Source organism: Salvelinus fontinalis, chromosome 14 (genome assembly GCF_029448725.1).
Source record: "Salvelinus fontinalis isolate EN_2023a chromosome 14, ASM2944872v1, whole genome shotgun sequence".
Taxonomy (NCBI): domain Eukaryota; kingdom Metazoa; phylum Chordata; class Actinopteri; order Salmoniformes; family Salmonidae; genus Salvelinus; species Salvelinus fontinalis.
This window is the reverse complement of record NC_074678.1, coordinates 4517900-4539194: the sequence shown is the minus strand read 5'-3', so window position 1 is coordinate 4539194 and position 21295 is coordinate 4517900. Positions and strand designations below refer to the sequence as shown.

Sequence of the window (21295 nt, the reverse complement as noted above, 5' to 3'; positions counted from 1 at the left end):
AACCTCCTCCTCCTCCTCTCTACATGCAGACACAACCTCCCTCCTCCTCCTCTCTACATGCAGACACAACCTCCCTCCTCCTCCTCTCTACATGCAGACACAATCTCCCTCCTCCTCTCTACATGCAGACACAACCTCCCTCTTCCTCCTCTCTACATGCAGACACAATCTCCCTCCTCCTCTCTACATGCAGACACAACCTCCCTCCTCCTCCTCTCTACATGCAGACACAACCTCCCTCCTCCTCCTCTCTACATGCAGACACAACCTCCTCCTCTCTACATGCAGACACAACCTCCCTCCCCCTCTCTACATGCAGACACAACCTCCCTCCTCCTCCTCTCTACATGCAGACACAACCTCCCTCCCCCTCTCTACATGCAGACACAACCTCCCTCCTCCTCCTCTCTACATGCAGACACAACCTCCTCCTCTCTACATGCAGACACAACCTCCCTCCTCCTCCTCTCTACATGCAGACACAACCACCTCCTCTCTACATGCAGTCACAACCTCCCCCTCTCTACATGCAGACACAACCTCCTCCTCTCTACATGCAGACACAACCTCCCTCCTCCTCCTCTCTACATGCAGTCACAACCTCCCTCCTCCTCCTCTCTACATGCAGACACAACCTCCCTCCTCCTCCTCTCTACATGCAGACACAACCTCCTCCTCTCTACATGCAGACACAACCTCCCTCCTCCTCTCTACATGCAGACACAACCTCCCTCCTCCTCTCTACATGCAGACACAACCTCCTCCTCCTCTCTACATGCAGACACAACCTCCCTCCTCCTCTCTACATGCAGACACAACCTCCCTCCTCCTCTCTACATGCAGACACAATCTCCCTCCTCCTCCTCTCTACATGCAGACACAACCTCCCTCCTCCTCTCTACATGCAGACACAACCTCCCTCCTCCTCTCTACATGCAGACACAACCTCCCTCCTCCTCTCTACATGCAGACACAACCTTCCTCCTCCTCCTCTCTACATGCAGACACAACCTCCCTCCTCCTCCTCTCTACATGCAGACACAACCTCCCTCCTCCTCCTCTCTACATGCAGACACAACCTCCCTCCTCCTCCTCTCTACATGCAGACACAACCTCCCTCCTCCGCTCTACATGCAGACACAACCTCCCTCCTCCTCCTCTCTACATGCAGACACAACCTCCCTCCTCCTCCTCTCTACATGCAGACACAACCTCCCTCCTCCTCCTCTCTACATGCAGACACAACCTTCCTCCTCCTCTCTACATGCAGACACAACCTCCCTCCTCCTCCTCTCTACATGCAGACACAACCTCCCTCCTCCTCCTCTCTACATGCAGACACAATCTCCCTCCTCCTCTCTACATGCAGACACAACCTTCCTCCTCCTCCTCTCTACATGCAGACACAACCTCCCTCCTCCTCCTCTCTACATGCAGACACAACCTCCCTCCTCCTCTCTACATGCAGTCACAACCTCCTCCTCCTCTCTACATGCAGACACAACCTCCCTCCTCCTCTCTCTCCGCCTCTCTACACCACTTACACACACCTTCTCTCTTCATGCCCATGGCTAGGCACTTCTGGTAGCGACAGTATTGACAGCGGTTGCGCTGTCGTTTGTCTATCAGGCACTCCTTGCTGTCTCGACACGTATAGGTGAGGTCTTTCCGGATGGTTCTCTTGAAGAAGCCTTTGCAGCCTTCACAACTGTACACGCCATAGTGCTTCCCTGGGTGAACAACATCCAAAAACATCAACTTCACTGCTTTACCTGAGAAACTGCTCCATGTAATCGTAATACTGTTAATCAAAGTCATAGTCCATGGTTATTGGATGAGGACTGGGAGAAGAAAAATCAGCAATGAGGTAATTCACAAAATCTAAAATATATTGGAATAAACCTCCGCAATAGCAACAACAACAGTGGAGTTGCTGCCTCCTGTATACAGGGGGCTGGGCAAGGGTCCTATTGCTGCTACAGGGGCTGGGCAAGGGTCCTATTGCTGCTACAGGGGGCTGGGCAAGGGTCCTATTGATGTTATAGGGGGCTGGGCAAGGGTCCTATTGATGCTACAGGGGGCTGGGCAAGGGTCCTATTGATGCTATAGGGGCTGGGCAAGGGTCCTATTGATGCTATAGGGGGCTGGGCTAGGGTCCTATTGATGCTATAGGGGCTGGGCTAGGGTCCTATTGCTGCTACAGGGGGCTGGGCAAGGGTCCTATTGATGCTATAGGGGCTGGGCTAGGGTCCTATTGCTGCTACAGGGGGCTGGGCAAGGGTCCTATTGATGCTATAGGGGGCTGGGCTAGGGTCCTATTGATGCTATAGGGGCTGGGCTAGGGTCCTATTGCTGCTACAGGGGGCTGGGCTAGGGTCCTATTGCTGCTACAGGGGGCTGGGCAAGGGTCCTATTGATGCTATAGGGGCTGGGTAAGGGTCCTATTGATGCTACAGGGGCTGGGCTAGGGTCCTATTGATGCTACAGGGGCTGGGCTAGGGTCCTATTGATGCTACAGGGGCTGGGCTAAGGTCCTATTGCTGCTACAGGGGCTGGGCTAGGGTCCTATTGATGCTATAGGGGCTGGGCTAGGGTCCTATTGATGCTAGAGGGGCTGGGCTAGGGTCCTATTGATGCTACAGGGGCTGGGCAAGGGTCCTATTGCTGCTACAGGGGCTGGGCAAGGGTCCTATTGATGCTACAGGGGCTGGGCAAGGGTCCTATTGATGCTACAGGGGCTGGGCAAGGGTCCTATTGATGCTACAGGGGCTGGGCAAGGGTCCTATTGATGCTACAGGGGCTGGGCAAAGGTCCTATTGATGCTACAGGGTCTGGGCAAGGGTCCTATTGATGCTACAGGGGCTGGGCAAAGGTCCTATTGATGCTACAGGGGCTGGGCAAGGGTCCTATTGATGCTACAGGGGCTGGGCTAGGGTCCTATTGATGCTACAGGGGCTGGGCAAGGGTCCTATTGATGCTACAGAGGCTGGGCAAGGGTCCTATTGATGCTACAGGGGCTGGGCAAGGGTCCTATTGCTGCTACAGGGGGCTGGGCTAGGGTCCTATTGCTGCTACAGGGGGCTGGGCAAGGGTCCTATTGATGCTATAGGGGCTGGGCTAGGGTCCTATTGATGCTACAGGGGGCTGGGCTAGGGTCCTATTGCTGCTACAGGGGGCTGGGCAAGGGTCCTATTGATGCTATAGGGGCTGGGCTAGGGTCCTATTGATGCTATAGGGGCTGGGCTAGGGTCCTATTGCTGCTACAGGGGGCTGGGCAAGGGTCCTATTGATGCTATAGGGGCTGGGCTAGGGTCCTATTGCTGCTACAGGGGGCTGGGCAAGGGTCCTATTGATGCTATAGGGGGCTGGGCTAGGGTCCTATTGATGCTATAGGGGGCTGGGCTAGGGTCCTATTGATGCTATAGGGGGCTGGGCTAGGGTCCTATTGCTGCTACAGGGGGCTGGGCTAGGGTCCTATTGATGCTATAGGGGCTGGGCTAGGGTCCTATTGCTGCTACAGGGGGCTGGGCAAGGGTCCTATTGATGCTATAGGGGCTGGGCTAGGGTCCTATTGCTGCTACAGGGGGCTGGGCTAGGGTCCTATTGCTGCTACAGGGGGCTGGGCAAGGGTCCTATTGATGCTATAGGGGCTGGGCTAGGGTCCTATTGATGCTACAGGGGCTGGGCTAGGGTCCTATTGATGCTATAGGGGCTGGGCTAGGGTCCTATTGATGCTACAGGGGCTGGGCTAAGGTCCTATTGCTGCTACAGGGGCTGGGCTAGGGTCCTATTGATGCTATAGGGGCTGGGCTAGGGTCCTATTGATGCTACAGGGGCTGGGCTAGGGTCCTATTGATGCTACAGGGGCTGGGCAAGGGTCCTATTGCTGCTACAGGGGCTGGGCAAGGGTCCTATTGATGCTACAGGGGCTGGGCAAGGGTCCTATTGATGCTACAGGGGCTGGGCAAGGGTCCTATTGATGCTACAGGGGCTGGGCAAGGGTCCTATTGATGCTACAGGGGCTGGGCAAAGGTCCTATTGATGCTACAGGGTCTGGGCAAGGGTCCTATTGATGCTACAGGGGCTGGGCAAAGGTCCTATTGATGCTACAGGGGCTGGGCAAGGGTCCTATTGATGCTACAGGGGCTGGGCTAGGGTCCTATTGATGCTACAGGGGCTGGGCAAGGGTCCTATTGATGCTACAGAGGCTGGGCAAGGGTCCTATTGATGCTACAGGGGCTGGGCAAGGGTCCTATTGCTGCTACAGGGGGCTGGGCTAGGGTCCTATTGCTGCTACAGGGGGCTGGGCAAGGGTCCTATTGATGCTATAGGGGCTGGGCTAGGGTCCTATTGATGCTACAGGGGCTGGGCTAGGGTCCTATTGATGCTACAGGGGCTGGGCTAGGGTCCTATTGCTGCTACAGGGGCTGGGCTAGGGTCCTATTGATGCTACAGGGGCTGGGCTAGGGTCCTATTGCTGCTACAGGGGCTGGGCTAGGGTCCTATTGATGCTACAGGGGCTGGGAAAGGGTCCTATTGCTGCTACAGGGGCTGGGCAAGGGTCCTATTGATGCTACAGGGGGCTGGGCTAGGGTCCTATTGCTGCTACAGGGGCTGGGCAAGGGTCCTATTGATGCTATAGGGGGCTGGACTAGGGTCCTATTGCTGCTACAGGGGGCTGGGCTAGGGTCCTATTGCTGCTACAGGGGCTGGGCTAGGGCCCTATTGCTGCAACAGGGGCTGGGCAAGGGTCCTATTGATGCTACAGGGGCTGGGCTAGGGTCCTATTGCTGCTACAGGGGGCTGGGCTAGGGTCCTATTGATGCTACAGGGGCTGGGCAAGGGTCCTATTGCTGCTACAGGGGCTGGGCAAGGGTCCTATTGATGCTACAGGGGGCTGGGCAAGGGTCCTATTGATGCTATAGGGGCTGGGCTAGGGTCCTATTGATGCTACAGGGGCTGGGCAAGGGTCCTATTGCTGCTACAGGGGCGGGGCAAGGGTCCTATTGATGCTACAGGGGGCTGGGCAAGGGTCCTATTGCTGCAACAGGGGGCTGGGCAAGGGTCCTATTGCTGCTACAGGGGCTGGGAAAGGGTCCTATTGCTGCTATAGGGGCTGGGCAAGGGTCCTATTGCTGCAACAGGGGGCTGGGCAAGGGTCCTATTGCTGCAACAGGGGCTGGGCAAGGGTCCTATTGCTGCAACAGGGGGCTGTGCAAGGGTCCTATTGCTGTTACAGGGGCTGGGCTAGGGTCCTATTGATGCTACAGGGGCTGGGCAAGGGTCCTATTGATGCTACAGGGGCTGGGCAAGGGTCCTATTGCTGCAACAGGGGGTTGGGCAAGGGTCCTATTGCTGCTACAGGGGGCTGGGCTAGGGTCCTATTGATGCTACATGGGGCTGGGCAAGGGCCCTATTGATGCTATAGGGGGCTGGGTTAGGGTCCAGTGGGGAGGTGTGGCCCTATTTCTTACCTGATGATCTGTCTCCACAGATGGCACATACGTGTTTGGACATGCCTCCAGGACTGGTGCAGTTGTAGTTGATGTCCCCGAGATTCTGGAGACCCGGAGGAGGCTTGATGTCCTCCGGACTACTGACACTGTTCATCTGGAGCGAGGGAGGAAAGAGGAGGAGGAGCAGTGGGAGTAAGAGATGGATGGGAGAGGGGGGGTATAGAGAGTAGAGTGGAGGAGAAGTTAGGAAAACGTGAGTGAGTGAGTCGGTCCTGTCTCTCTTTTATGTCTCTAAAATCGTCCCCCTCTCCCTCTCTCCCTCTCTTCCTCTCTCCCCCTCTTTCTCTCTTCCTCCGTTCTCCACCCACATGTGTGGTATGAAAGTGGCTGAGGCAGCGATCACATGACTGATCAAAGAGAGTGTCTGTGTTTCCTCTGTGAGTTTAGTCATGCAAGCTTCTAATGTTTGTTGACAGGGGTGGTTGACTGTGTGAGCTGTGTGGGAGGAGAGCTGAGCTTGTCACGTTCACCAAGCTGCACTTCTCCCTTTTCACCAGCAGAGAGAAGCGTAGGGTCACGTCAGCTTTAGGCCAGGCACGGGATTTTATGGGTTCAATATACACTGCTCAAAAAAATAAAGGGAACACTTAAACAACACAATGTAACTCCAAGTCAATCACACTTCTGTGAAATCAAACTGTCCACTTAGGAAGCAACACTGATTGACAATAAATTTCACATGCTGTTGTGCAAATGGAATAGACAAAAGGTGGAAATTATAGGCAATTAGCAAGACACCCCCCAAAACAGGAGTGATTCTGCAGGTGGTGACCACAGACCACTTCTCAGTTCCTATGCTTCCTGGCTGATGTTTTGGTCACTTTTGAATGCTGGCGGTGCTCTCACTCTAGTGGTAGCATGAGACGGAGTCTACAACCCACACAAGTGGCTCAGGTAGTGCAGTTCATCCAGGATGGCACATCAATGCGAACTGTGGCAAAAAGGTTTGCTGTGTCTGTCAGCGTAGTGTCCAGAGCATGCAGGCGCTACCAGGAGACAGGCCAGTACATCAGGAGACGTGGAGGAGGCCGTAGGAGGGCAACAACCCAGCAGCAGGACCGGTACCTCCGCCTTAGTGCAAGGAGGTGCACTGCCAGAGGCCTGCAAAATGACCCCCAGCAGGCCACAACACATTGTGTTGTTTAAGTGTTCCCTTTATTTTATTGAGCAGTGTATTAGTTTGTCAAAACAGTTCAGTGTAAATGCTGATTAGAAGGAAATATATTCTGGTTATAGCAACTTGTGTTATAAATCTTTTCCCAGAGAGTTTTCTGAACAAACGTTGTCAAAATGATATTTTTATGGGGCTCCTTATCGTCTTTCTGCACTTTGCACCTCTTGCCTCCTGTCGACCACTGAGTTGGCCCAGATACGATAACATGTGGTATGGAAATGTGTGCATGTATGTGAGTGAGCATGTGCTTGGGCTGGTGTGTGCATGCGCGTGTCTGTGTGTGTCCCCGACAGTCACAGACAAAGGCAGTCAACACTCGTGACCTACATATTGTGAGTATTTGATGGCTTGCATATAGGACATCCTTTACAGGGACTGCAGACATTTCCTATAGTTGATTTATGACAGCACTCTGCTGTCTGTTTCATAATGGCCGTCTGAACTAAGGCTTTGACTTTACAGGAGACAACTGCAGGAGAGGCCTTTCTCTCTCTCTTTCTCTTTATCTCTCTCTCTCTTTCTCACTCCCACTCTCTCCCCCCCTCTCTCTCTCTCTCCATCTCTCTCTCCCTCCCCCTCTCTCTCTTTCTCCCTCCCCCTCTCTCCCTCCCCCCCTCTCTCCCTCCCTCTCTCTCTCTCTCTGTCCCCCTCTCTTTCTCTCTCTCCCTCCCCCTCTCTCTCCCTCTCTCCGTCCCCCTCTCTTTATCTCTCTCTTTCTCTTTATCTCTCTCTCCCCCCTCTCTCTCTCCATCTCTCTCCCTCCCCCTCTCTCTCTTTCTCCCTCCCCCTCTCTCTCTCTCTCCCTCCCCCTCTCACTCTCCCTCCCCCTCTCTCTCTCCATCCCCCTCTCTTTCTCTCTCTCTCTCCCCCTCTCTCTCCCTCCCCCTCTCTCTCTCTCTCCCTCTCCCTCCCTCTCTCTCTCCCCCCCCCCTCTCTCTCCCCCCCTCTCTCTCTCTCTCGCTCCCCCTCTCTCCCCCCTCTCTCTCTCCCTCCCCCCTTCTCTCTCTCTCTCTCTCTCTCCCTCTATCTCCATCTCTCTATCTTTTTTCAGTTGGCCTAGAGTCAGTTGGTGTAAAGTACTTCAGTAAAAATACTTGAAAGTAGTACTTAAGTCGTTTTTTTGGGGTATCTGTACTTTATTTTACTATTTATATTTACTATTTATTTTATTTTTGACAACTTTTACTTTTGCTTCACTACATTCCTAAAGAAAATATTGTACTTTTTACATTTTCCCTGACACACAAAAGTACTCGTTACATTTTGAATGCTTAGCAGGACAGGAAAATGGTCAAATTCCCACACTTATCAAGATAACATCCCTGGTCATCCCTACTGCCTCTGATCTGGCAGACTCACTAAACACAAATGCTTCATTTGTAAATTATGCCTGGCTATCCGTAAATTTAAAAAACAAGAAAATGGTGCTGTCTGGTTTACTTAATATAAGGTATTTGAAATAATGTATTCATTTACTTTTGATACTTAAGTATATTTAAAACCAAATACTTTTAGACTTATACTCAACTAGTATTTTCCTGGGTGTCTTTCACTTTAACTTTTCTATTTAAGTATCTTTACTTTTACTACAGTATAACATTTGGGTATATATATATATAGGGTTCAGACATGCTTTACAACTATGACTACTAGCTATAAACTATTACTACAAGCTATAAACTATTACTACAAGCTATAAACTATTACTACTAGCTATAAACTATTACTTCAAGTTATAAACTATTTGTAACGGCAGCCTTCCTCCTCTTCGTCTGAAGAGGAGGTGTAGCAGGGATCGGACCAAGACGCAGAGTAGCTCGTGTTCAACATGTTTTTAATAAACAAGACGAAACTGTGAACACTTACAAATTAACAAACGTGGCAAACCGAAACAGCCCTATCTGGTGCAGAGAAAACCCAGAGACAGGAAACAACCACCCACAAAATCCCAACACAAAACAAGCCACCTATATATGATTCCCAATCAGAGACAACACAAAACATCTGCCTCTGATTGAGAACCATATTAGGCCAAACATAGAAACAGACAAACTAGACACACAACATAGAATGCCCACCCAGCTCAGGACGTGAGCTGGGTGGGCATTCTATGTTGTGTGTCTAGTTTGTCTGTTTCTATGCCAACACTAAAACAAGCACAACACACAAGAACTGGTCAGAACGTGACACTATTACTACAAGCTATTAACTATTACTACTAGCTATAAACTATTACTACAAGCTATAAACTATTACTACAAGCTATAAACTATTACTACAAGCTATAAACTATTACTACAAGCTATAAACTATTACTACAAGCTATAAACTATAACTACAAGCTATAAACTATTACTACTAGCTATAAACTATTACTATTACTATTAGCTATAAACTATTACTACAAGCTATAAACTATTACTACTAGCTATAAACTATTACTATTACTATTAGCTATAAACTATTACTACAAGCTATAAACTATTACTACAAGCTATAAACTATTACTACTAGCTATAAACTATTACTATTACTATTAGCTATAAACTATTACTACAAGCTATAAACTATAACTACAAGCTATAAACTATTACTACAAGCTATAAACTATAACTACAAGCTATAAACTATTACTACAAGCTATAAACTATAACTACAAGCTATAAACTATTACTACAAGCTATAAACTATTACTACAAGCTATAAACTATTACTATTACTATTAGCTATAAACTTTTACTACAAGCTATAAACTATTACTACTAGCTATAAACTATTACTACTAGCTATAAACTATTACTACTCGCTATAAACTATTACTACTAGCTATAAACTATTACTACTCGCTATAAACTATTACTACTAGCTATAAACTATTACTACAAGCTATAAACTATTACTACTAGCTATAAACTATTACTACAAGCTATAAACTATTACTACTCGCTATAAACTATTACTACAAGCTATAAACTATTACTACTAGCTATAAACTATTACTACTAGCTATAAACTATTACTACAAGCTATAAACTATTACTACTCGCTATAAACTATTACTACTCGCTATAAACTATTACTACTAGCTATAAACTATTACTACAAGCTATAAACTATTACTACTAGCTATAAACTATTACTACAAGCTATAAACTATTACTACAAGCTATAAACTATTACTACTCGCTATAAACTATTACTACAAGCTATAAACTATTACTACTAGCTATAAACTATTACTACTAGCTATAAACTATTACTACAAGCTATAAACTATTACTACTAGCTATAAACTATTACTACTAGCTATAAACTATTACTACAAGCTATAAACTATTACTACAAGCTATAAACTATTACTATTAGCTATAAACTATTACTATTAGCTATAAACTATTACTACTAGCTATAAACTATTACTACTAGCTATAAACTATTACTACTAGCTATAAACTATTACTACTAGCTATAAACTATTACTACTAGCTATAAACTATTACTACTCGCTATAAACTATTACTACTCGCTATAAACTATTACTACTAGCTATAAACTATTACTACTAGCTATAAACTATTACTACAAGCTGTAAACTATTACTACTAGCTATAAACTATTACTATTAGCTATAAACTATTACTACTAGCTATAAACTATTACTACTAGCTATAAACTATTACTACTAGCTATAAACTATTACTACTAGCTATAAACTATTACTACTCGCTATAAACTATTACTACTCGCTATAAACTATTACTACTAGCTATAAACTATTACTACTAGCTATAAACTATTACTACTAGCTATAAACTATTACTCGCTATAAACTATTACTACAAGCTATAAACTATTACTACTAGCTATAAACTATTACTATTAGCTATAAACTATTACTACTAGCTATAAACTATTACTACTAGCTATAAACTAACTGCCATTGTTGTCAGCGTTCTACAGACGCCGCAGCATATTGGACATCTGACTGATGGTCAATGCCAAGTCTTTCTGAAAGGGGGCTAGTGACTGTTTCATCAACATGACACTATATTGGCCTTGAAATACGATGACATTGCTAAAGTAGACAAATTATTAGTAGAAAACAACTTGGCCATCATTCTGATGTCATCGAGGTTACTTTAGATATAAATGGCAATGTTGTCATGAGCTAGCAGAGTTTGTCAGATATAGGACAGACACTACAACCCCCCCCCCCCCCCCCCCCCTCAAGGCTTAGACATAATCTCCATCAGCACCTATTGAGACCGCATTGAGTAAAATGCTCAGTTGGGCATCAGTCCTAAAAAAAAAAAAAAACATTATTGTGAGGAAACATGCAACTCATGAATAGCTTTCGCTGTCAAACGACAACTGAGTTGGGTGCACCATCCTGAATGGAGAAACAAATGCATCCATCCATAGCTCACAGTCAGTCTCCCTCAGGCCCAGATCCATCCTATCACTGTAGTAGAGGATATCGTCCTCTCCTCTAGCATACACTTCTGGCTTTGTGTCCCCCACCCTCCCCAAAAAACAATGCATTTTTTTTGTGCTATTTTTTTTTGTAAACTCAGGTTCCCCTTATCTAATATTAGGTTTTGGTTGAAGATCTGTTAACATTCAGTATGAAAAATAGCAAAAAATATATAGAAAATCAAAAAAGGGGGCAAATACTTTTCGACGGGACTGTAACTTCCCCTTTCAAATAATCTCTAAGACAAGGCTTGATAATTAGTGGAACAATGGCAGCCATTGGCTTTAGATAGTGAAACATAGCATAAACACAAAAGCACTTACGTATGATCGAGCATTGTCTGACGGGCTGACTTTCAAAACCCTTATCTGCTGTGTAGTTTATATAACAGAGCACTTAAAGAGAATTGCTATAGGATCTTGTAGTTCATTGTGTGAGACGGTAAGATAGCAACCGTATGGTGGGTATCGTTGCTTATTGTTGATGTCAGTGAAGCTTATCCATTGTTGTGAATGATCCTGTAATAACCTAGATGGGAGGATGAAAGCTCAGCGGAGAGGGAGAAAACTGGGAGAGATGGTCTTTCTTTGGCAATTACTGCTATAATCCATTCAAGGGCTGATGCTAACACCGAGAAGGCACACACACACACACACACACACACACACACAGACAGACACTGCGTCCCACTTGGATAGTCTGCCCAGCCTGTTTGACCTACAACAAGCCACTAAGAGCTGACCTTTAGGCGAAAGGTCAAGCAGAGGGCAGAGGAGAGGTGGTGGATTACAGTAATGTCGTGTCCTGGCCAGAGATTGGATACGGCTAACCTTCACACTGAGTATCCAAAAGGCATGTAAAAACCACTCACTTAGAAAGCAAAATGACTGTCCTTGATTCAGTCCTTGAGCGGAATATAGTGCATACATGCAGTACACATTGAATGAACATCTGGCCACCAACTGAAGGAATCTACTGTAATACCCACCATATTGAAGTAAAATTGGGAGTCACGCGATGACATGACGTGCGGTCCTCCCACTATCTCGGGAAACCATGCAGTTTATTAGGCTACTGATGATCATTTATGATGAACTTCACAGGGAGGTGAAAGTGCACGGTGATGAACTTCACAGGGTGGTGAAAGTGCACGGTGATGAACTTCACAGGGTGGTGAAAGTGCACGGTGATGAACTTCACAGGGTGGTGAAAGTGCACGGTGATGAACTTCACAGGGTGGTGAAAGTGCACGGTGATGAACTTCACAGGGTGGTGAAAGTGCACGGTGATGAATTTCACAGGGTGGTGAAAGTGCACGGTGATGAACTTCACAGGGTGGTGAAAGTGCACGGTGATGAACTTCACAGGGTGGTGAAAGCGCACGGTGATGAACTTCACAGGGTGGTGAAAGTGCACGGTGATGAACTTCACAGGGTGGTGAAAGTGCACGGTGATGAACTTCACAGGGTGGTGAAAGTGCACGGTGATGAATTTCACAGGGTGGTGAAAGTGCACGGTGATGAACTTCACAGGGTGGTGAAAGTGCACGGTGATGAACTTCACAGGGAGGTGAAAGTGCACGGTGATGAACTTCACAGGGTGGTGAAAGTGCACGGTGATGAACTTCACAGGGTGGTGAAAGTGCACGGTGATGAACTTCACAGGGTGGTGAAAGTGCACGGTGATGAACTTCACAGGGTGGTGAAAGTGCACGGTGAGGAACTTGATGGTCCTTTCCAATAAATATCGAGGGTCTTATTCTGGTGACATGATGATCGATGCTTGACGGTAGTTTGACAAATAAAAACATTCTCGCTCTTATCTATAATAATCTCATCATGTAGACTAGCCTACCCACACTGCATCTGTGAGCCGTTGGCTAGAGGGCTCATGCCAAGACCAGAGTAGGCACATTTGCTATTTAATAAAAAATGTTTGTTTTTTTGTGACAAAACTATCAGTAAGAGTTGAAAATGTGATGGAAACACATTGAATATTAAATTTTTATTCAGTACATGAAAACTTAAGAGGAAAAGTACATTTTGTGTGCACGACGTCATCACACACTGATTCTTTTCTGCAACAAGTCAGTTTGTGGCACCACGTGGTGGGAAGCATATGCATATTTTCTTTATGCATATATTTTTTTTATTCGCATGTAAATTGTTCGCCAATTGGATGGAATTCTAGCTATTGAGATAAAAATCTATTGTTCTGGATGATCGTAGTCAGTAACATTAGATATTTTCAGATCTCACAAGTTGAGTTAAGCTAAGTGGCACACACCTCTCTCATCTGTGGACTGTGGAGCGATCCGAAGTTGATGCCTGGCGTGGAGGGCAAACCCAGGGAGGACGTGATGACGGAGTAGGGCGACGCCAGGCCATTCATGGGCGCGCCCAGGGTGATCATTGGGGATGGAAGGGTCCTGGAGGCGCTGATGACGGAGGGGTGCCCCACCATGCCACCCATTGGAGGGCCATGGGAGGGCATGCTCATCGGCCCTTGGGAATCTGTGGGGAGTCAAAGAGACAGGATTAGAGACAGACAGACAGAGCTGAGTCTGGACTGGAACAGTTCTCCATATCAGACACATCACATGCTGTAGAACCACAGCTGTTTGGCTGCTAATCCTGCTTCTGTATGCCAGAGAAGAGATGTTGTGCAACTTCCTCTTTAGCCAGAAAACTACAGCCCCCACCCCTCTCCTTCTGTAATGGACTACAGCCCCCACTCATCTCCTTCTGTAATGGACTACAGCCCCCACTCCTCTCCTTCTGTAATGGACACTCCTCTCCTTCTGCCCCCACTCCTCTTCTTCTTTAATGGACTACAGCCCCCACCCCTCTCCTGTAATGGACTACAGCCCCCACTCCTCTCCTTCTGTAATGGACTACAGCCCCCACTCCTCTCCTTCTGTACTGGACTACAGCCCCCACTCCTCTCCTTCTTTAATGGACTACAGCCCCCACTCCTCTCCTTCTGTAATGGACTACAGCCCCCACTCCTCTCCTTCTGTAATGGACTACAGCCCCCACTCCTCTCCTTCTGTAATGGACTACAGCCCCCACCCCTCTCCTGTAATGGACTACAGCCCCTACCCCTCTCCTTCTGTAATGGACTACAGCCCCCACCACTCTCCTTCTGTAATGGACTACAGCCCCCACCCCTCTCCTTCTGTAATGGACTACAGCCCCCACTCCTCTCCTTCTGTAATGGACTACAGACCCCACCCCTCTCAAAATGCGTTTTTTGGGGGGCAGAAATGCCTTCTGGAACATGTGAACTTTCATGTGCTTTAATAACAAACTTGTATGCCATCTGTAAATACGAATAAAACTTTAAATTATGAGCCTAGCTGGTTTAGCCACCCACGGAAAAAATCAGGAACCTTCCCGCTAGCCATGATTGGCTGAGATAATGGGTGGGCTAGACGAGAGATGAGTTCTGATTGGTCTGCCATGTAGCATGCTTTTGTCTATAACATAAACGGCACAGTATGTGTAAGATAATCTTTGCTACCGCGGCTTTTTGAAAGATACTGTGTAACGTTAGGCCATGGATAACTGCACAAGTGTTGCTACTGCTCTCAACAACATTGCTGCACAACATTTAGCAGGTGCTATCGATAAAGATCGGTGAGAAAAAGTTGTGATGGACTACTTTCTGAAAACGGTCCGTTTGGACTGGAGTGACTTGACATTACAACGGGCCAAACAGGCGGTAGCTAGCTACAAAACCAAATGGAAGAGACACGCTGCCGTGAAGCGTTCATCAATGTACACAGGTAAGAGTCTAGCTACATTTTTAGATATTATACATTTCTAATTTGGTCAGAAAGTCATTTTCATTGCAAGTTAAAGCGTACTGTTTACTAGCTAACGAAAATTAGCTTGCTGGCTCACGTTACGTGTATGATCTGTGTAGTAATATTATTTGTATCTCAGAAAACTATTTGCATTGCTAGTTATCGCCTAATGTTAGCTAGCTAGCTAACATTGAACATAGTTGGTTAGCTTAAGCTACCTGCAGATTCATACTTTAGCATTTCATGCATGGTGGCCTGCTATGACAATCAGTGTGTACTGTAGCTATGGTTTGGGTTTATGGTTCATTGTTTAGCTAGCTAGCTACATGTCTAAACAAAATACTCCACTTCGCAAGGGAATGATTATGATGGTGATTATGGCCATCTACTCTATTTCATGAACATCTCTAGACAATAGAGACTCATCCACTGAGCTAGATGTAGCTGGGGGTCATAGCATTTCATTCACATGACCCATCAATTAAGACAAGTGTGTCTGGGTAAGAATCATCTAATAATTATAAAATATTTATATAATATTTGTATCTGTACACTTTCAAAGTCAGATTAGGATATACGCCAAGGACTAGATAAAGCCTATTTTTACATGGAGTTTTTTCCATATTGTAGGCTACTACTTTCACCACTTTTTAGTCTTGAAATCTTTGGTTGTTTACTACACTACCTTACTCACTCTGTTTAGCACATGGCCTCACATGTGACTCCTTAACCTGTTGAGGATGGGGGCGCTGTTGTGACTATTTATGCTAATCGTGTAATTTTTGAAACGGCTTCCCACAAAGTTCTTGATCGTACAATATGCATATTATTATTATTATTGGATAGAAAACAGTCTATAGTTTCTATAGGAGTTGAAATTTTGTCTCTAAGTGGAACAGAGCCCATTCTACAGCAATTTCCCTGACATGGAGTCAGATTTCAGAAATTTTGGCCACTGTTCTGGAGTCAGTTAAAAGGGCACTGTTATTGCTATGACTATACGGACACCGCTTACGTCTTCCCCTGGATGCCTTTACGTGATGACGATTTGAATGGGGTCAATTGCGCGTTCACAGGCACTATAAATTAAAAAACCCTGTAGCTAGCAAGTCTTTTCTTGGTGCGTAACGCGCGTGGAGGACACCGACCCGCTCCTGTTCCAAGCGTTAGTGTTGGGAGTAATCTTTCTCCGGTCATGTTAAGACTCGTTATAGGAGTTAAAAACATCATAAGGTAGTTAATTTAAAGCGTTTTATAGCAATTTATATCCGTTTAGTGCGATTTTGGGACATTTATTTCTGAAACGCTGTAAATTGCTGGGCACGCTTCCAGTTCATCCCGAACGCAGTTGGCATTTCCACATGGCAAGAGGACAGCTTTCCACCAAAAGACGATTGGACCCAAGAAAGGATCCTTTGCCCAAGATACTGATGGAAGAACAGCTCAAAGTAGGACATTTTTATTATGATAAATCGTGTTTCTGTCGAAAAATGTTAGTGGCTTAGGACGCCATGTTTTTTGACGTAGCTTCGCTTGGCGCAAACTGTATTGAAAAGTAAGGATAATTTAAAAAATGTAATTCCGCGATTGTATTAAGAATTAAATTGTCTATCAATCCCTGTCCACCCTATATTTTTTAGTCACGTTTATGAGTATTTATGTATAAGAGTAGATCACTGTCTAAGTGGCGCATGGACATTTTCTGACCAGCTGAGCTACATTTCACATTGTCTAACCATGATTTTGGTGGCTAAATATAAACATTTTCGATCAAACTCTATATGGATTGTGTAATATGATGTTACAGGAGTGTCATCTGAAGAATTCTGAGAAGGTTAGTGAAAAAATTAATATATTTTGGCGATGTTGACTTTTATCGCTCACTTTGGCTAGAATCAATGCTGGGCTGCTATGTGCTATGTGCTATGCTAATATAACGATTTATTGTGTTTTCGCTGTAAGACACTTAGAAAATCTGAAATATTGTCTGTATTCACAGGATCTGTGTCTTTCGATTCGTGTATGCTGTGTATTTTTACGAAATGTTTGATGATTAGTAAGTAGGTAAACACGTTGCTCTAAGTAGTTTTTCTATTCCATTTGTGACGGTGGGTGCAATTGTAACCTATGCCATCTACCTGAAATATGCACTTTTTTCTAAAAAAACCTATCCCATACCATAAATATGTTATCAGACTGTCATCTGATGAGTTTTTTTCTTGGTTAGGGGCTATAAATATCTTAGTTTAGCCGAATTGGTGATAGCTACTGGTGTTGGTGGACAAATAAAAGATGGTGGATTATGCTAATGTGTTTTTAGGTAATAGATGTACATCTTTACATATTGTGTCTTCCCTGTAAAACATTTTAAAAATCGGACATGTTGACTGGATTCACAAGATCTGTGTCTTTCATTAGCTGTATTGGACTTTAATGTGTGAAAGTTAAATATTTAAAAAAAATTTTTTTTTTGAATTTCGCGGCACTGGTTTTTCAGTGGGGGTGGGGGGGGAGTGCCGCTAGCGGCACTCTCATCCTAGACAGGTTAAAGAGATGGGTGAGGCTGAGGCTTAAGAGGGTGTTAACGATGCTGAATAGGTGCAGACAAAGAAGACAAAGAAGAGTTCTCCAGTAGGTGTACCAACACATTCAAAGGCACTTTTCTCAAAAGTGGGGTTACAAGTTTATCAACTTTAAAAGCAGAATGACTTTCCCATTGTTCCTCAACTGTAGTGACTGATATACCATTTTCTAGCTCTGAGTGTCTACTTTTATCCAATGTAAAAAAAATATATATATATATTTCAAATGATGCTACATAAGACCGAAATGAGGCAGTCGGTCATATATGCAGTTAACTTCAGCGGCTCTCAATGGCCCCTGTGGCCCAAAACTAGCCAACTATCTCCCCAGTCTTGGGAAGATAAAATAGCTGTCTATCTTTGAGCAGCAGGGACTTCCTGAGCAGTATACAACAAGCATAGCCAGTCTACCCCGACCCAGTACAAAACTATCACTTCTCATTTGACACACAGTCAGCTGGTGAGATTCCTAAAAGAAAGGGGTGGCCGAGGTTAGCATGCTCTGAGGGGGAGAATGCTGTTTGTGTGTGTGTGTGTGTGTGTGTGTGTGTGTGTGTGTGTGTGTGTGTGTGTGTGTGTGTGTGTGTGTGTGTGTGTGTGTGTGTGTGTGTGTGTGTGTGGGGCAAGAAGCCAGCATGGCCACCAGAGGATGCGTAAATGGAAAGGCCTGTGGTGGTTAACGGGGCTATCCTTGCCTGACCTGACCCAACTCCACCGTCTGTCCCACGCAAACGATATTCTATGTAAATCACTCCACAGACACTCCAGAATGTATGTTTGTGTACTTCTCACACTCACATTCTTTAAAGGAAGAGCAGAACTTGGGAAAGATCATTGCAGACAGTTCGTATGTTGTAGACGGACTCCAATACACAGTGAAATCAAACAGACAGAGGAGCTCTGTTTACCTTTGACCTCATGCAGTTGCGACTCAAAGGTCACCTGTTGCCAAATCCCTCCCGGCCAAGTTCAAAAGAGATCATATCAGTATCCCAAGGTTACATAGATTATTGGGAGAAAACGCTAGCAGACAGGTACAGTCAGGCTGCTACTGCTTCCCATGAAACTCAGACTGGAAAACCTACACTAGTGTATGGCGGTCTGTAATACATAACATCACAATAACCATAATGCTGAGGTGACCGTACTGTTCAGATCTACATAATTATAAAGTATAACACATGCCGAGCCATAATCAAGTCATTTACACATTTATATTCAAATTATTCTATTACCTCAAAACTGAATGGATACACTTGAGAGGAAAATACAAATGGTCATATTTATTACATTGACTTGATGAGACCCGATAGATGGTGAAAAAGAGATGGTTACATTCAGACAGCTATAGTAAGAACAGACAGAGATGGCTACATTCAGACAGCTATAGTAAGAACAGACAGAGATGGCTACATTCAGACAGCTACAGTAAGAACAGACAGAGATGGCTACATTCAGACAGCTACAGTAAGAACAGACAGAGATGGCTACATTCAGACAGCTACAGTAAGAACAGACAGAGATGGCTACATTCAGACAGATACAGTAAGAACAGACAGAGATGGCTACATTCAGACAGCTACAGTAAGAACAGACAGAGATGGCTACATTCAGACAGATACAGTAAGAACAGACAGAGATGGCTACATTCAGACAGATACAGTAAGAACAGACAGAGATGGCTACATTCAGACAGATACAGTAAGAACAGACAGAGATGGCTACATTCAGAGACAGCTACAGTAAGAACAGACAGAGATGGCTACATTCAGACAGCTACAGTAAGAACAGACAGAGATGGCTACATTCAGAGACAGATACAGTAAGAACAGACAGAGATGGCTACATTCAGAGACAGATACAGTAAGAACAGACAGAGATGGCTACATTCAGAGACAGCTACAGTAAGAACAGACAGAGATGGCTACATTCAGACAGCTACAGTAAGAACAGACAGAGATGGCTACATTCAGACAGCTACAGTAAGAACAGACAGAGATGGCTACATTCAGAGACAGCTACAGTAAGAACAGACAGAGATGGCTACATTCAGAGACAGATACAGTAAGAACAGACAGAGATGGCTACATTCAGACAGCTACAGTAAGAACAGACAGAGATGGCTACATTCAGACAGCTACAGTAAGAACAGACAGAGATGGCTACATTCAGACAGCTACAGTAAGAACAGACAGAGATGGCTACATTCAGAGACAGATACAGTAAGAACAGACAGAGATGGCTACATTCAGAGACAGCTACAGTAAGAACAGACAGAGATGGCTACATTCAGAGAGAGCTACAGTAAGAACAGACAGAGATGGCTACATTCAGAGACAGCTACAGTAAGAACAGACAGAGATGGCTACATTCAGACAGCTACAGTAAGAACAGACAGAGATGGCTACATTCAGAGACAGCTACAGTAAGAACAGACAGAGATGGCTACATTCAGAGACAGCTACAGTAAGAACAGACAGAGATGGCTACATTCAGACAGCTACAGTAAGAACAGACAGAGATGGCTACATTCAGAGACAGATACAGTAAGAACAGACAGAGATGGCTACATTCAGACAGCTACAGTAAGAACAGACAGAGATGGCTACATTCAGAGACAGATACAGTAAGAACAGACAGAGCCCCATCTTTGCTCTCTCATAGCACACAAAAGACCACGCTGGAAGTCAACATAGTATCCCACTGATTTTTTAGAGCGGATAAACCCAAACCACAAACCATTTAAATCTGTGGTAGTTAATTACAGGCTAGTGGACACACACTGTACACTGAGTGTACAAAACCCTAAGAACACCCCCCTTCTCCACTTTAGCCTCAGAACAGCCTTAATTCGTCGGGGAATGGACTCTACAAGGTATCGAAAGCGTTGGCTGGATGTCCTTTGGGTGGTGGACCATTCTTGATACATGGGAAACTGATGAGCATGAAAAGCCCAGCAGCGTTGCAGATCTTGACACAAACCGGTGCGCCTGACACCCACTACCAAACCAAGTTCAGGCACTTCAATCTGTTGTCTTCGCCCGTTCACCCTCTGAATGGCACACAGACACAATCCATGTCTCAGTTGTCTCAAGTCCTAAAAATCCTTCTTTAACCCGTCTCCTCCCCTTCATCTACACTGATTGAAGTGGATTTAACAAGTGACATCAATAAGGGATCATGGCTTTCACCTGGATTCACCTGGTCAGTCTATGTCATGGAAAGAGCAGGTGTTCCTAATGTTTTGTTCCCTCAGTTTAGACTAAGCCCTCCAGTGTGTGGTAATTCAATAAACCAGTGGCCCACTAACTAATAATATCTACGGTCTGGAGATCAGGCTACTGGGAATAGGGGCGTGTGTGTGTGTGTGTGTGTGTGTGTGTGTGTGTGTGTGTGTGTGTGTGTGTGTGTGTGTGTGTGTGTGTGTGTGTGTGTGTGTGTGTGTGTGTGTGTGTGTGTGTGTGTGTGTGTGTGAGAGAGAAAGGGGTCTATCTGTAACAGAATGACACACACTTCAAAATCTATCAGATTATCCCTCCAGAGAAAAGTGTGTCCTCTAACGCATCGATCTGCAGTGTGATTTTACGTGTGTGTTGCATTGTGACAGAGTGATCCAAACCTTAACGCCCACTAAAGCAATCAAGAGAAAAGACTGGGAGAGTCATTAGATACTGCCATGTCATTAAGAAGTGGTTCACCGCCCTGAGACTCTACTGCCAAACAACTCACTAGAACCTGGTT

At 45.5% G+C, this 21295-nt stretch overlaps 1 protein-coding gene across 3 annotated transcripts in view; it reads right to left on the bottom strand.

Annotated features, from left to right (window-relative positions):
- rxrgb (retinoid X receptor, gamma b) overlaps positions 1-21295 on the bottom strand; it is a 57283-nt gene that overhangs the window by 16180 nt on the left and 19808 nt on the right. For 2 of the 3 annotated variants that reach the window (XM_055943822.1, XM_055943826.1), the window contains 3 exons: positions 13451-13677; positions 5475-5610; positions 1545-1730 (listed from right to left, as the gene is read on the bottom strand). In XM_055943822.1, coding sequence (XP_055799797.1) covers positions 1545-1730; positions 5475-5610; positions 13451-13677 — 549 coding nt within the window. The remainder of the gene's footprint in view (positions 1-1544; positions 1731-5474; positions 5611-13450; positions 13678-21295) is intronic. The other variant, XM_055943825.1, reaches the window with a different exon arrangement.